At 35.7% G+C, this 17,745-nt stretch overlaps 1 protein-coding gene, 1 long non-coding RNA gene and 1 pseudogene across 2 annotated transcripts; 1 reads left to right on the top strand and 2 right to left on the bottom strand.

Annotated features, from left to right (window-relative positions):
• The first annotated feature begins 4,639 nt into the window (after positions 1-4,639).
• On the top strand, positions 4,640-8,396 carry LOC145238947 (uncharacterized). The gene is made up of 3 exons (XR_013862209.1): positions 4,640-6,850; positions 7,111-7,210; positions 7,318-8,396. It is a non-coding gene; the product is annotated as an uncharacterized LOC145238947 (long non-coding RNA).
• Positions 8,397-8,670: 274 nt separating this feature from the next.
• LOC145238946 (uncharacterized) lies at positions 8,671-15,196 on the bottom strand. Its single transcript, XM_080102241.1, has 13 exons — positions 15,029-15,196; positions 14,750-14,936; positions 14,239-14,323; positions 13,602-13,760; positions 13,067-13,150; positions 12,678-12,813; positions 11,806-12,077; positions 11,487-11,590; positions 11,263-11,421; positions 10,877-11,082; positions 10,596-10,723; positions 10,352-10,471; positions 8,671-9,853 (listed from the first exon to the last, which is right to left on the bottom strand). Exons 1-13 carry the CDS (start codon positions 15,186-15,188, stop codon positions 9,608-9,610), a joined length of 2,046 nt encoding a protein of 681 aa, XP_079958367.1. The 5' UTR covers positions 15,189-15,196; the 3' UTR covers positions 8,671-9,607.
• Positions 15,197-15,402: 206 nt separating this feature from the next.
• Positions 15,403-16,733, bottom strand: LOC145239054 (purine nucleoside phosphorylase LACC1-like; annotated as a pseudogene).
• Positions 16,734-17,745: the final 1,012 nt, after the last annotated feature.

The raw sequence follows: 17,745 nt of genomic DNA, 5'->3' as shown, positions 1-17,745 counted from the left end.
GGACCTGTATTTTTTTTGTTTCGTTCTCTACTTAAGTGGTAAACGAACCAAAACACGGAATTAGGATTAGGGCGTAACAACCTGGCCAACTGACAGAGTTTCTACCTCGGTGACCTTCCTAATTGTCTTGCGTCTACCCACTCACGCAAACTATTACACCAGCTTTGTTGGCGATCATTCAACACTGTACGTCAACTTTAATTGTATTGCCTCATGCAGGATTACATACATTAAGGTAAAATATATAGAGTTATACCCAGGGTTGCCATCGACTTGAAACCAAAAATAAGGACAACCGAAAAATTAAATTTTTATGCGAAACGAAACAAATGTTTTTGAACAAATCTTGGCATTTATTCGAGCCGGGACATAATATTTGCAATTTATTTTGGAAAGAAACAATCTGTTTCAGCAACTGGTTGTTCGTAGAAAATACTAAATGCATCTCACAACAGGTCGGGTCTAGGTTTACTTCTACTTGTAGCAGGAATTTGACTATAGCAATTGTTGAAAATAAGACAAAATAAGGACATTTCTTAGAAATAAAGACAATGAACTTTTCTAAGACATGGCCCTTCAAAATAAGGACAAATCTTAGAAATAAGGACGGTATGGCAACCCTGGTTATACCGTAACTTAAACATCGAAAAACAAAATCTTTAAAACCTTAACGAGTCACGCCCATAAATCACCAACCAATCAAAATTCGTTTAAAGCAGCACACCCACTTCTTTTGTTGGGAAAATGCTCCAGCCTTGCCAAATAAGTTGTCACTTTTCAAAGGTGACGGCGATGTCACGTTCAATTCGCGTCACATTAGCAAATCTCAAGTGACGCAATGTATATTTTAATAGTTGAAAAAAAAAACGTTTGTTTGCACTTGCACGTCTGGTTTGTTCCTCACAGTCCGCTGTTATTGTGTAAGTACGTCATGTTCTCTGTATTGCCAAGCAAGGTATGTTTCTCCTGATCCAGAAGTCGTAAGGTGTGACACCACCCATAGCGTTCTTTGTTTACTGTGACTTGTGATACAACACTTGTTCTGCAATCCCTAGATGTGTTGCTAGGCAAAGTAAACATGCTGCACTCATTCGCTCCAAATCCGGTTTCAAGAGACTAACACAACTATAAGCCCGAGTGGTTAAAATCAACCAAGAGTGGCGCAAAAATATTTTCAAGAAAACGAAAACGTATCTGTAGCTTTTGACGTTTGTTTTTCAGTCTGTTGTAATGATAGTAACAGTTCCGCAATCTAAGCCTAAAATAAACCTATTGCACTTCAAACTTTTCCCCGGATATGGTATTACACCAAAGTACTCCGGGAAAATAGGAAAATGATGAAATACAATACGTATAGCGCCACATCCGTATGACGTCACACCTTGTGCTATCTTGATTCAAATGTCCTCGGGTATCGTGTTCCGTCAGATGACCTATATGTGTGCTGGCAGTTGTCAACGAAAATAACGAAATTTTGTTTTTACTTGTGACGTACTGAATATTTAGTTTGCCATTTTATTCGGACCAAGCAGCTACTTCAACGATGATTTTTTTGCGAGACATAACTTTTGAGCGCGAACTGTGTGTCTTCTCTGCCTAATAACCAACATCAGAACATTTCAAACAAACATCGCATCGACTTTTCTAATTTTTCTCTCTAGAAAGTATTATAGTTCTGTCGACCCCAAACAAAAGAACAGTGACTTATTTATACTGGCAACGTGGGTCGAGGCAACCCTAAAACCCACATAACTAACCTCATAATTATAACAGAACTGTCCTGTTCTAGTGAACTGTTTGCGTGCTATTAAAACTCTTTGTTTTGATGTTAAAAGCGTGGCATACAATTTCGAAAGATTTGATTGGGTTGATTCGGCCGAATTTATTTCAGCAAAACTTTGCTACGCGCTTTAAGGGTATAAAAACTCTTTAAAACTAACGCATTCTGCCGCAAAACCATTTATGGAGCTTTACTTGGGTTATTGTACATCAACGATTTTTGGTTTCTAAAAACGTTTTTGTATGTTATTTAAAACATAAAACCCACCACGAATAGGGCCAGATTGAAATAGCTTTTGTAGAATGTCACTCGGAACCATGCAGAATGGCAGAGTTCAGTTGGTGTAAAATTACCTGCTGACATGAAACAAACAACCCTAGGGTTTATATCTGAATGGTCGGGTATAGTCTGGCTTCAGTATGAAACAACAGCCAACTGTGGTTTCAAGTAGCTCGCATGTTTTTTTACTGCCAACAGTGCTGTAATCTTGTTGCATGTTTGTATGTAGCCTTAGCTAGCATGAGTTTTAACATAGGACGTTCAAAGACATTAACGGCCAGGTTTAGTCATTAAAACTAAGAGCAGCATCGTGTATGTTAATTAACAACATGTATGCCTAACGTGAGTATCGAGTTGTACAAACTTTAAAAATAAATGGACGTCGAAACTTTTATTGTTTGCCCAAAAAAATCTGCTGACAGAACGATAGTGTATGCATGACTTTAACAGCTCATTGAAAAACTAATTTTGTTTTGGGTGGCACGATTTGGGTTTTGAGCGACGTTGACAATATAAAAAAAAACATTATGTCAACGGTTGATTGTTTTAAAAAAGTCTACATAAAAAACACAAGTTGTCCAAAACATTGTTTGTCTATTTTTGGCAAACTGGGGAGCTTCAATGTGAATTTGAATGGCCAAATTGTTAGAACTCAAAAGTTATGTTCACATTGGCCGATCAAATTCGCTATAAAGCTTTTCAGTTTGCAAATATCAGACAATAAATGTGTTTATCGCTTAATAATGGATTGGACAACTTGTGTTTTATTCAGACTTTGGATTGTATCATATCGTATTTTATTTTGTTCACGTGCACTTGAACGCAACAAACATAGTAACACATGATGATAAAGTGGCACGAAAACACAGGACGCAGCTGCGAAAACGTAGCGGATAAAAATACGCTAAAATAATACTAAGGGAGGGAGGGCAACAGTAAAAAAACACAGCAGCTATACCTGGTAAAGAGAATACATGCAGCGGCTCCTCAAAAGGTGGTTTGTAACTTGTGTAGGATAAGTAACGCAAAAGTTTGATAAGTTTATTGTATCTTGGGTTTCAAAATTTGTGCTATAAAAGCATAAATTGGTATGTAAGGATATAACATTACGGAGGTTTAACAAACGCGTTGTTCTCCGAAAACAATAGTTGAAATATGATATTATTGAGAAAGGCACAAACGGAAGTAGGCTACCTCCCATTTCGAAAACGGTGTTAATTACATGAATCGCTTTTCATTCGTAGGAGTGATTCCCATCAGGAAAGTTATTTGCAACTTTTAGGGTTGTTGGGTGATTGTCTCCATGTTTATTTTCATCGAAGGATAAACTAACTTTAAGAACAAAATCGTTTTGCAAATTCTATTTAAAATTTAATTTCGCCGTGCATTGACAATTTAAAACGGAACAAGTATAAAAGATATGCCTAAGATTGGCAACAGCATTTTGTTAAAACGCTTGTAGGTTTGCCTTGGTTGACACAAAAGCTTCCTCAGCAGGTAACCGTTGAACAAATGGTGCAGGGCGCCAGACCCGTTTACAGACATTAAAAAGCTCAGCGGGATTCGTCCTCGGAAGCATCTTGGGTTCGAACCCCTAAAACTGAACTCAAACGTCACACAATCGTTAGTCCCGCCTTCTAAATACTTGTGCTATTCGAGTAACAGTGCTCTAGGACAGGTTTCAAAAAGATTGCATTAAGGTAGTTGACAGTCTCACGTCTACAGGAGTAAAAAAGTATAAGAAGTTTATGGACATGGTCTGAATTTTTGTCCAATTTTTATGCAATCTGATGGGGTCAAGAAATCCGACAAAATTTTGACTGAAAGCACGGACTCGTTCCGTTGGTTTATATTTTATATTTTACGATTTCAATTATGAAAATATAAGTGATAATTTGCCACAAGGTAAAATGACACCAAGTTTCAAAAGTTGTGACGTAGGTAAGCCATTGTTTGTTGCCAACGTTGTAAAGGAGAGTAACGTTAACCAGTCGTTTTTGCAAAACGCGACTATTATAGTAAGTAAATAAACGACAATACGACTCCTATTAAAAGCACTACAACCAGTCACAGGCACGGACTTTGGCCTTAGCAGAACGGTTAGGTAATTCTGTTTATTTTCACAAATCGTTGTGTTGCTATAGAAACCCGATTTTATTGTTTGTCCCTAGCTACAATTTTGAGGAAGTGCTTTGCGGCAAACAGCAACAGCGAAATTGCAGCGCTTTCAGCAATGGAAAATTTCTGATCACATGATAAGGGGTGTTTTGAAGGTGTGTCTGTGACTTCACTAAAAATCGATGAAACGATAAGGAAAAAGATTTACAACAAAGCAGTGCATGATTTAAATCAGTTTTAAAATCAAAACGTAAGGGTTTGCATAATTTGTCAACCGAAAAGGCGTTTTGCAGTGACGCAGTTGCATTTTTTTTAGAAACCGTACTGCTGTTTTTTCACATATCGCGTATTCTTATGCATTGCCAGTTAAAACAACGAAAAGGTTTTAAAACCATATTAACCATACTTATTTGCATACCTAATAAGTTTGAATAAACGTTGCAAAGTGTGATGTGATGTGCACTATGTTAAAATTCTGCGTTTGTTTTGCAGCTGTAGTGTTTTTGAAATAACATTTTCAGCATTCACTATGTAAAGTTATAATGGGGTCTTACGTAATTGAGGCAAGCAGCGTGCGAACGACTGGGTTTGTATTGCTGGCCTCGTGAATGGAAAATTTTATCTACTACGAAGGGGCGTTTTGTGGGCCGGGAAAAACAAACCCTTTTTTCAATTGAGACTGCTTTCAGTGTAGTTCGCGCGTTCAAATAATTTAACTGTAGGGTCAGAGTAACCCGAAACATCAGAGGGTGTAGTTAGACTTAGAGACCAGTGCTAAGATCTATTGTGTAAAACAGTTGTGCAAACGAGGTTTATTGCGGATAAGATTTAGAAACCTAATATGATTTTGCCAATGTGCGTTTAAAATACCTCATTCCGTAAAGTGCACTGTCTGAGCAACATTTCTTCATTTCGTTTAGTGGTGTACTTTAACGTTTTCTGCATGAGCCAATTGTTAATATCTTTTGTCATTACTTGTTGGATGTTTAGCGATTTAGCGATATAGAAAGATATGTCTCCCAGCCTTGGCTGACATCGAAGCGTTTCGGTTAACTGATTTTTGTGGAGGTTAAATCATTTAGTAAGGGGGCGTAATGTGGGTGCGTCAGGTGATAGGGAACCGAAATTTGGAAGTACTATTAACGTCGTAACGGAAACCGCCGAATCGAACTGTCAGTCAATTCCAAGTCTTTACGTCCATGGTACTTTACGTACATTCTAAGAGCATTTGCTTAGCACTTGCAATCAAAAAACAACTCACCAGGGCGTCGCAGCTCTGACGCATTGAACTTGCCGCAAAAGGTTTGGGCCGAAACCGAATATTTGGTCAAAAGGACAAATTATTCCAGCCAAATCGGCGACGGTTTAGAAAAGATAGAGCTGGGTTAGTAATGTACCACCAGATGGAGAACCTTTAGCCATAAGGGTGTGGAACCGAAAACGACACGCCGTTAAACAAATAGTGACACACTGTGTATCTGAGATCGACGCCAAGAAAAAAAATGCGCCTCAGCGACGCTGTGACGTTTGATGCTCATGTGATCTACCATTGCCGCAGTGCAGCAATTGGTTGAGAAGCGCAAAGGGAAATCTCGTTGCGGTGAAGGTGACGCAGTTACGGACACGTGGCATATCGTGATTGTGGGGTGATGTGACGTCTTGAACTCTTTTCAGTTCATTGGCTGGGTAGAACCTTGAGGTTGGGAGTTACCCTGATAAAGACGGCGTGGATACCGCGTCAAAAACGCCTCACTCATATTAGAGTTTATGTTCTGTTAGTTCGGGATTAAGTATGGGTTTCCATGCAAGTTCCAATTAGTTTACTGCAATGAAGTAGAACAGCACTTGTATAGGCATAGGGGTTTTAAAAAGAACATGTGTAATTTATTTATTTAGGTTAAAAAAATGTTGTGTGAACTATTCCATGAAACGTTATGGCGAAATACAAATTTAATAATGCAAACATGGCGTTTAACCGAGGATACAATACACTGCTATTGTCATTGGTAGAAGTAAATCATTGATTTCGTTTGGTTATCCGCAAACTCTGCAAAGTTGTTGCACCAGCGGCAATTCTTAAGGAAAAATGTGTATGGAAGGGGAAATCCCAACGGGTGAATTACATTACACCAACTGCAGACGTCAGGAAAAACGCATTCGCCACTTTATAAGCTTCGCCCTTTCGATACCCATAAATAGTAAGTTGTTGTTTCATCATCAGAAGGGTTATCTCTTAAGCAAACCTTAGTACATACGTTACAGTCATATCAAGTGATGGCTTGAAACTGAGGTGATGTGATATTCAAATACAAAAATGAATAAATTTGTAGGCTGCACATACTTATATGCGTGGAATATTATGGAATGCGGGTTTATTTACTGTGAGGATAAATTTTAAATTACACACGAAAGCGAATATGATTTAGGAATTAAAATGATTGATTTGTGATCAAATTTTTATTCAACAACCCCTAATAAATTTTGTTTTTTTAGGCAATAGATTTGAAAACGTATTCTAGCAATCGTTTTGACTGTGAAATTAAATTCCGAAAACATTTCTTGAAAGCGGCGTTATTTCAGTTTGATTTTGAAAGGAAATTCAGTACACACTTAAGAACCTAATCTAGAGAAGAACATAACATTTAACGATGGAAGCACCAGTGGAAATATCAGGTAATACGTTAATATGACAACAGCGAGGTTTCTCACAAGAGCGTTTTAAAATTCAGAAAAAATGAAAACAGTTTTGTCCTCCTGAATAATTCAGGGCCCATTATGTTATAAATAGCTTCTGCTATAAAAAACCGTTTCTAACGACTAATTCCAGAAAAAAAGTTTGATATTACAATAGAACATTATAAGTAAACAACGGTAGCATACTAGTTTTTGCCCAAAAATGTCCGTGTGAGCTAAGTGTGGTGTTTTGTTTTCAGTTTCTTTACGTGGACTTGATTCTGAATCACAACGGCAAATGGAGGTCGAAGTTAGTATTGACGCTTACGAAAGAAAAGTTCACAGCCCACCTAATAACACGTGAGTAGTAAGTTATTTGTTTGTTTTTTTTGTAAGTAAGGTTTTGTTGTTATAGCAGTGACGATCTTTTAATTTGCAATATATTCGACACTGTTTCTTTCATGTAGGAATCAATCAAGAGAAACGTCAGGACACATGGCCGAACATCCGTGGGTTCACAATTATGTGGTGTTCGAACATTTTCGCGTCCGTTCTTGAAGGAATCAATCTGCATCTGATTACTTTTCCAAAATTGGCCCTTCGGTGAAGAGAAACAGCGGTCGTCACTTTGAAACTATTGTTTTAAGGGGATTTTATCTGTTGCACCGAAAGTTTCAAAGCTGATATCCCCTATTGGGAAAATAAGCACCAAGTCTGCAGTCATGAGCCATTCTGTATGGGACATCGTTGTAGATCTTAGGACTTTTGTACGTTTATGATAAGTTATAATTGCAAATTTAGTTCCTGTAGTATTGGTTCTGCGCATGATTGATGTTTTTAGTTGCACTTTAGACGTTATTTATAATGTTTATAATGCACTTTTTACTGGCAGATATATATATCTATAGGTTTTTACTGCTCCTAAAACATTCTGATCATTGCCTTTTAAGTTGTAAGTGCCTTTATCATGTGTAGGATTGGGTCCCGGATTCCCGGTATTTGAGATATTTTTATTCATTCCCAATCCCAGAGGCATTTTTTAAAGCCCGGAATTTAAGCTAAGTTTGTACGACGACCTGTCGCTGCGACATTGCAATATTTATTTTGCGGCAGTTATTACCACACCAGCCAGCATTATTTTTTATGCGTTCTAGTAGAAATGTAGAACGGTTCTACATTGTATAACTTCGGTCAAGAAGTAGCTACATAATTCTTTAGGGTGTATACGTTTTATGATTAACGCATTTGCAGTCAGTAAAACCTGACTAGGGACACATTTAAGATAGGGACACATTTAAGTTTTTACACCATCGTTACAAAAATGTTTGTAGACGTACGCTATAAAAAGTATAGCCTACTCTTGGAGACCTTGGAGTCCAAACGAACAAATTCGGCCAATAGGCATATTTTTAAAGGCGTTTAGATTCAACCGAAAAAGTGGCATTTATAGCTGAGAAGCGTTTTGTGCCAACCTTTTTATGAATATTGTATTATCTCACTGGCGCATTTGCTGTATAACACCAATATAATACCATTGTGGCTTAAATTGTTGTTTATTTAGCTCACAAACTTTTGTAACTTCGTAAGTAAGTCAAAAGGCATCGTCTGTCACCATACAGGACTTTGGACTCACGCCGAGTTAGATCGATATATGCGGCTTAGGTTGTACCAAATAACACTATTTTGTTTACTCGATATTATGAGTTTTAGTAATAATCGTAGCAGCAGGGGTGCTTGTGTAGAATAAGTCAGCAAAAAGTGTTCTAAAAATATTTTACCTTTGCGTCCAGCCTACAAACAACGAGTAAAGAGATAAATGATGCTGTGTCCCCAAAGCCAAGCAAACAATTTTAAACGAATAAGTTATAAAACCAACACACTGCACAAGGTGGACAAATCAAATAAACAGAACAGAACATGAAAACAACCTGCTAGAAACGCCAGCGCGAGCACAAATAACAAAATGTGACACGTGTAGCAACCAACCCAGTATATTGCTCAATGTTCACATTCTAGTGGCGTTTTATGGAACGATATGCCTAATTGTGGTTTGCATGATGTCTCGGGACCGTTAAGTCAAGGCCCAATAAACAAAGATATCGTTTTGCAATAAATATCGTGGGGCTTGCTGCTCCGAACACACTGGAGTGCCGCAAGGGCCCGAATTAGCTCGTACGGCTGATCTCTCGTCGCCAGCTGCACTGATGAGACCACATAGGTTAAAACAGTGTGCATTGTTTGTAGCTTGTTTTCGAGTCCGTTCTAAATTTTAAATACATACAAATGAGAAGAACAAAATACCGTTATTGAGATGCAAAACCAAATCTGTATAAAAACTGTGACAGACATAAACCTTTCCATTCAACACCCAATACAAGACAACACCGAGCTATTGGGTGCTTCACATGCGATAACTAAAATGCACAAGGATATTGTGGGGAAACGAAATCATCTTGTATTTCATATTCATTTCCACACCAATCCATTTTGGTTTCACCAGGTAATAAACTGTTTTTACTAAGCTTATGTGTACGACTGCACAGCATAGTTCTGTTACACATGCATTCAAGTGTTTGTATCCAATGATCCAAGGCTCCTTAAGAAGAATAAATTTATTCTGCACTCGCAATGTACATATATTACTGGATACATTCAATCAAGCAAATACATATGTACATCTGACAGAACTATAGGCTTACACAGCATTTTTTCTATTAGTATGCAGTCTCTTTATGAAATACTGAAAGTTACAATCCATTACTTTGGCAAGTATTTTTCAAATTCCTTTGTTACTTGGGCTGTGCCAAAATAGGCCTGCATCACTTTTACCACAGCAATCTTGCCAGAACTTGCCATCTGGTCATGGTGGTCTCTGATCCACTCAGTCATGGTATTCAGGTTGAAATCCACACCTTCTATGGAACTGTGCTCAAATTTGTCTTTTGGTCCCCAAGTGAAAGCAGACTTCACTTGCTCAAAGCTTAACTGATGATCACTTTTTACCTGTTAAAAGTGAAAATAGCAATGAAATTTCAAGAATAAATAGATCTCTTACTTTTATCATACCCGATGCCCAGTGCATCCTGGCAATTTAATAGTTCGTCCTTTAGATAAGGGTACTTTAAATCAGGATTGTCCTGCTTCACTTAATTTAGGTAAATTTCAACCAAAAACGAAGCTTCAATGCTGACATTGTACAATGTCACAAGATTTACTTTGTAAAATCGACTCAGCCTGTACCCTAAAAATGTGATTCCGACTTCTCCACAAGCTTACAGTATTTAAAAAGCGTAGAGTAGGAAAAACTTGTAATTGTGAGAACAAGTAATAATTGTGAGAGAGTAGTGGTGAGAGCAGGGCCACCCGTTTTTACAGAACTATAACAACTCATGTCAGAAGGTTTTGACACACAGGTCAGGGATATGTTAAGGCACAGGCATTAAACAATCCAGTTGTTTTGTTTTGCCAAAAAAGGTTAAAATTATAACACGCAACACTTACTCTTTTATCATTTAAGTCAATAAAACCACACATTCCCCACTCATGGGTATCAAATTTGAGATAGACAGTGTTTAAGTGAATAGCCTTTGAATCTTCATTGTCCAAGGGCAGCCCAAGTTCCTGAAAAAATGTCGAACAAATTTAAATGTAAACATTTTTTTTCTTTTTTAAGCTAAATTTTAAATTGGAGTTAAATAGGGGCTGTTGGTTTGTTCATTTTTGGATTGGAGTTGAATATGTTCACCTCATTTAATCCCCGAGCAGCTGTTCTGACAAGTGAAACTGTTGCAGGATCAGCGTCTTTGTCCAGGTAATCCAAAACAGAGCAACTTTCCACAGCTCCACATGTATAAGTCCCCGGGCTTGCCACACCTTCATAAATTGGCAACATTACAAAAACTTTTGACACAAATTAACAGCGGAGCATCTCCATACAATACTGTATTTTCCTGCTTAATTTAATGTTAGAATAACATGTTGTAAATACTGAAACAGAATACAACAATTAGAACATTACACAACAACCTTTGGCTCTTGATCTTTGGGTGAAAACAAATTTTCTCTTTCCATCTTTTTCTTTCGTGAGAACAGCAACATGTAGACCAAATGATGTGCTGTAGATTTTGTTAACTTCACCTATGTCTGTTAAAATACTTGATTTCTCAATCTCATCAAAGCTTCTCCAGATGTCTCTGATTGCTCGGTGATGGCAATATGTTGACTGTTTAAATCTGCAAAGTTTTTATTAATGATGGTAAAAAAAATATATTGAAAATATTATTGAATACCATACGTTTTAAATCTTCTGAGAAAATGGTAAGAAAACATACTCTAAAAGTACATATTTGTTCACACTACATGCTGCTTTAAAACAATTTTAGTTTTGTTGTATAACATATACCACTACTCACTCCAGTTCAATGTGCTGACTTTCTTCTTCTCCTTGACGATCCAACACAATTTTCTTCAGAGCAATGTTTGGGTTGTTATCAATTATTTTTTGTTTTGCTTTCTGTAGATATTCTTTCTTGTTTTTAATGAACATTTTATCTAGGTGGTCTTCAAGAGGACTGAAAAGAAACATTGCTTTTTACAGGAATGCACAACCTTTTTAATTTTTCAAAAATATGCCTACTGTTCCTCTTCTCTGTGCCTTTTCACAAGGCACAAAAGATTTTTTTCAGCATAAGTTGGTTTGGGACTGTTAAAACGTTCTTCCATGGTGACATGTTCATCAACCTAGAGCAACAAAAAGCCAAAAAGTTGGTTTTGTCTGAGATCACCTACTATGCCTAGTTCAGTTATTTACTTGTTTAATGACAACCCTCAAGTTTGCTGCAACAATTGGACATTACTGCCGTTCAGAAAATACACTTTTGTTTGCATACCAATTTCAATGACTAGTACAAGGTTGTTAGTGAAAAATATATTTTTAAATAAAAGAGAAATAATACCTCATTAACCACTGAATCAGCCACAAAAATGCTAGTGATCATCAAAAACCCACAAGAAAAGAATTCACCCTTTGACTCCTTTAGTTTAAATGGATTTTCCTTAGTGAAATGTTCAGCAACAATTTTCTGAAAGCTAGGGCATTTCTCTACATCTCCACAACATTGCCAAATCAACTGACCAATTCTACCAGCACTTCCATGAGAAGTTGAGAATTTTATGCCATCAACAGAAACTGATTTGTTGTCGCTCAGTTTAATTTCAACCTGTTTCTCTGTGGAAATGACAAAAAATAGTAAAACACCAGTAAAAACAAATTTATTCGTTTGACAGGCAAAATCAACTTAGATGGTTTTTGCACATGTACCTGATTATTTGTGACCAAGATTTAGCTCCTTGTTGTATAGATTTTTTTATGGAAATTGGTGTTTTGGCTTGCCTTGGGTCTTTTTAAGTGTTGAAATCAGAAACTTAATTATTCTAAATCAGTTTGAAACTAGGATCCCTAAAATGCTAAAACGATTGTATGGTATACCAGTTGGTAAATCAATGAAAAATTTTAAGCTTGTTAACACTTCAAAACAAAGTTTGACTTGGAGTGTCCTGTTTTGTGCATAAAAAACACCAAACACAGTTTATGATTCTAAACTCAGCAGTTATGCTACAGTGTCTGTTACATCATTTTTTTGCCTTTAAATAAACAAATCCAACAAAGTTTGACAAATACCATAAACCTCTCTGGCTGAAAAACATGGACAGAGTCAGATTGACACATAATAGCTTTTACACATTGGCTTGCAAACCACAGGTGGGTGCAAGTAAAGGACTAAACAAAGTGATTTCTTGCATTACTAAAACAACCGATCATTACTACTTTTGGATAAGTTCGTTGTGTAGTATCTATCCAATGGTTGTTTCCCAGACTTTGTAGTATAAACAATCAATCCAAATGCAAAAACATCTTGTTTTTCATTGTTCCAGCCAATTGGAGCAGAATAGCGTACATGGCCCTAGTGTTGTCATAAATGTAAAGCAAATAATTTGTTGAAGCTGGGAAAGAACTATATAGTATATAAGCAGTAAAAATGTACTACCTTTGATATGTAATGTTAAAACTCAAAGTTAATTTGAAAAATAAAACAGCACCATCATTTTTATTTACACATCAAATATACTTTTGTCTTAGGTAAATAACATTTTTTTGTAGATTTTGTGGGTTGAAACATATGCATGGATGATTGAACACATTTGCTTGTACTATACCTTTGAATCATCTGCATTGACACTGTGGCATGACAAGCCAAAATCACACAGCTTTGCAACAGGATAAATGGGTTTGGTATCCAACTAAAAATAGTTCAAAAACATGTTTACCACACTTCAAACATGTGAAACAAAGTTCATAACTGACTAATAATTACCAAGGATAAACCACTATAAATGGATCTGTTTATCAGCCTTGTAAAGGATATATTGATAATACTGAAGTGAAATAATGGACTATTACATCACTCTTGATGGGATAAGTATTTGCTCTTAGTATGTGATAAGTATTTGAAACCTCTGAGAATAAACCATAACATAACCATAACACATTTTTCAAGTTTAGGGGAATTTTCTCTGCAGTGTACAGAATCAATTATAGTAAATGTCTTTGTTACTATGCAACAATATGTAAAATACAACCTTAAACCCACTGGCACATCACAATCATAAAGTGGGAAAAAGGATATCAAGAGCATTTTTTAGCTAAAAAGCATATTAACCCATGTTAAGTAGATGATAATCCATTTATTACCAAGATATTTTCTGGTCTCAAGTCCCTGTGAAATATTCCCTGTGAGTGCAAGTAATCCATGGCATTTGCAACTTGGTGAGCAATATGCCAGGTAAGAAAATTTGACAAACCACTACCGCCATCAGTGACAGTTGATTTAATGTACTTCATCAATGTTACCTGAATAGTTATGTAAGCATAACATCAATTCAGAGTGGCTTAACAAGACACAAGAATAACTATAACAAAAAAAGCCTTTCAAATAGTAAAATAGAAAAGCAATTTCATTCTTAATTGAGTTAATACTTTGGATGACCAGAAAACATAGAACTCATTATGTGTAAAATAGAAATCTGCAATTGAACTAAAAGTGATTAACTATACACATTCAAAAAATGTCTAAACAAATTTAAAAATTGCATTTGGTAACTGGAAATTTAAATACCATTTTGCGGGTAAATAGTAATGCCGTTTATTTCAGTAACATGATTTATGGATTCGGTCATAAATGTTTGTAATTTTTTTTCACTCCTACAAATGGTCAAGTCCAGAATAAAAATAATCAGAAACCATTTCCTATTTTTTGCAACCAAAATGACACTACATTTACGTATATCATGATTTAGGGTAAGGCATATGTACAAATATTTGTCATTACCTCTATATATTCCATGACAATGAAAACTTCCTCATCGAAGATGCCACTTCCTCTAAAGGCAATAATGTTATCATGCCTTAATGACCTGTATGTTAAGTCAGAAATTAAAGTTTTGCATAACTTTGTTGACATTGAAGAAAAAAAAATACTTTGTTAAAAAATAATAAACAAGTGTCCAAAGTGCAGCCTGCGGGCCAAATGCGGCCCCCAGCAGCATTTCACGTAGCCCGCGGCTGTTTTTTCAAATTGTGTTGCTTATGACCCGCCATAGTTTAGTTTAAGTTTTTGGATTTTGGCGACTCGTTACTTCCAGCAAAAAGTTCCTTTCCTTGGAACTTTACTTACCGGTAAAAAGGAAGGTGGTGACGCAACAAAATCCCACAATTTCCTTAAATTTGTGTTCTAATTCTAAAAAACGTTGGCCCACTGGCGTCCTCACATGGTAAAAATTGGCCCTCATTAAAAAAAGTTTGGACATCCCTGAAGTAGACAAACATTAGTGTTTCATTACCGTAATATTTTGGACTCTTCACTGAAGTTAACTTTAGCATTTCCATTTTGTGCTTTTTGACGTTTGACAGCAACAGGTTGGCCTTTGAGACTTGATTTGTAAACAGCTCCAAAGTTTCCTGACCCAATTTCCCTTAAATTTTCCCAATTATTCAAACCAACTTCTTCAGGTTTCAATTCAGTTGGTTCTGCTAAATCAAAATGACTTTTCGGTCATTTCTGCTATTTCAAGATTGGTGAAAAAAATACAACTACTTCACTGTGAAAAAAACTTTTATACCTTGTTCAAAGTTAAGATTTTTAATCAAATTATCCAATTCTTCCAATGATTTGGCAACATTTGAAAGGTCTTCATAGAAAAATGTCCCGTTTGCACTTTCCAAAATGATTTTTAGATTTTCAAGAACTTTTCCAGATAACATAGACAGCTGCTTAGCCATTTTTAAAAAGTGAGCACTAAAAAGTTAAAATATGTCTGATTTGAGACGTTGAAAACATTGAAGTTTCAAAACATATTGTACTAGTTTCAAAAAATATTGTCAAAGAACAGCACAAAGCTGTTTGACCTATGATAGAAATGCAAAAATATATATATAGCTAAACATTAGAAAATAGCATTTTAATAAATGAAAAAGTTCAAGTGCAATTTGACTGCTAATTGACACCAACAAATTTGACTTGATTTCCAACTGTGATCTATCCCTCCTAAAGAAGAATTTTTTTTATTTAGGATAACATTTAGTGCAAATCTTAACACTTTTTTCATTGATGTTTTTTGAAAGACTTCCTTTTTTCCAACAATGTAACAGTAGCCAATCGCGAATCTATGTATGGTTTTGGGCAATCTTTTTTCTCGTGTGTGTCTTTGTGCATGAGAATTTTTTTTTACACATTCAATGCCAAACTCCATGCAACAAACATTTAGTGATGGTCCAATTGCTACTTTTCACATGATTTCAATACCTCTTTTTATGCTATCTACAATGCTTCGTATGATACCTTCAAGAACGCCTTTCCAAAGTTGTAAAAACACATCAGGAAAACAGAGAGAAAGAATTAACTGTTTACGAAGTCACACATTTTAGTAGGCTAGTGGAGTAAATACTGTTGCTACACATTGAAATACAACAATATACCTTTAAATGGCAAAATCAACAAACTGTTGAAATTTCATCATATTCGGAGATTGTTTAAAAAATTTACCCATTTCAGGGGGCTAGTAGGGTAAATATTGGAACTACATGGTAAAACACAACAATTGTAAATAGCATATTCTACAAGCTATTCAAATTTTAGTCAATTCCCACACTGATCAAAAACTCTTTTTAGGGGGCTAGCAGGATAATTACTGGGGTTATCACGACAAATGAAGAAGAGTGCACATCTACATGACCATATTAACCATCTGTTAAACTTTTATACAAATCTATCAAAGATTTCATGCCAAAAGTGCATGGACAAACTTTTCTAGGGAATAAAGAAAAAAAGCAAAGTGAAATCAAGATGCAGGAAAGGGACCCATAATTATGTTACTATGATCTCCTGTTGTAGCAACAGTTACTCTTGGAGAGTTTGTTACAATCCCATCAAATCCCATCGACTGTGGCTCAGGACCTTCATAGACCCAAACATCCTTTCCGTGCACAGCTTTGGCTATCACCAGTTTTGCAATATCAAATTGACTTGCCTTGGCCAGAAGATTGTGATTTGCTTTCACTACAACCCTGGAGCTTTTCTTTTTTGCAGAAAAGCGCATTTTCCAAAGCACAGAGAAGTCAGGGTTAATGGACAACTCACTAAAAAAACATGATGGCAAGAAACTGGAAGTACTCTAGATCTGTACATAGTAAAAGCCTCTTTGGGCTCAGGTTTTTTTTATTCTGCCTGAATCAATATGCAAAGAAACCTTATGCAATTGCATGAATAAACTTTCCATCATCAGCATTTTTTACATCCAAAGAGTAAAATAAATAATACAATTGCATTATTTGTTTTACTTTCATCCATTACACATTTTAACTCAATGATGCCAATACATGTAAATCTATACCCTATTTCTCAACAAAGTTTGTGTTATACTTAACAATCACCAAAACGACTGCCATCACTATACTACTTGTTGTGGACTGTGGTATTGGCAGCAGTATTGTAATGCAACAAAAACATCCTGTTTTTTCAAAAAGAGGAAGTAACTGTGACACCTTCAGTTCCTAAATTATTTGTCATTTTATTTGGCTTAATGAGGAGGAAGTACTAATTGTCAGCCACATTAATGGTGATTTGATTTGTTTTTACTTTAACATTTTGTGATTTCAAAAAAAGAGTGGCCACAGTCCTATTCAAAAATTCAGTAGCTACTATGAGAAAAACCAAAAACACTTTGCATGTGTAAAATAAAAATCCACCATTGAACTGAAGGTGATCAACTATACACATTAAAAATAAACCTGAAAAAAATTTGTTTGTTAGCTGGAATTTTAAATACCTACTTTACAGTGAATAATAATTTAATTAATTTCATCACTTAGCAACATGATTTTGGATTAAGGCATAAATGTTTGTAATTTATTATCAATCTAAAAAATTGGTCAAGTCAATTATAACATGCATCAAAATCATTTCATACTTTTTTATTATTTCATTGATTTACCTCAATCTTTTGTCTTTACTACAGTGTATTCTGTGTCAATGAAAACTTCTTCACCAATGATGCCACTTGCTCAATAGGCAAAAATGTTGTCATGCCTTAATCACCTCTAAGAACTCATAAATAATACTTCATTGAAAAATAATAAACAAGTAGACCTATGTTAGTGTTACATTACTATAGTATTTTGGACTCAGTAATACAGTTATATTTTCAGCATTTTTTCTTCATTTTGTGTTATTTGAACTTTGGTAGCAACAGATTGGCCTTTTAAGACTTCATTTGCAAATAGCTCCAAATTTTCTTGACCCAATTTTCCTTAATTGTGCCCATTCTCCAAACCAACTTCT

This window comes from Phallusia mammillata, chromosome 7, assembly GCF_965637545.1.
Source record: "Phallusia mammillata chromosome 7, kaPhaMamm4.hap1.1, whole genome shotgun sequence".
Taxonomy (NCBI): Eukaryota; Metazoa; Chordata; class Ascidiacea; order Phlebobranchia; family Ascidiidae; genus Phallusia; species Phallusia mammillata.
The sequence above is the reverse complement of the archived record's forward strand: the minus strand, read 5'-3'. Positions and strand labels throughout refer to the sequence as shown.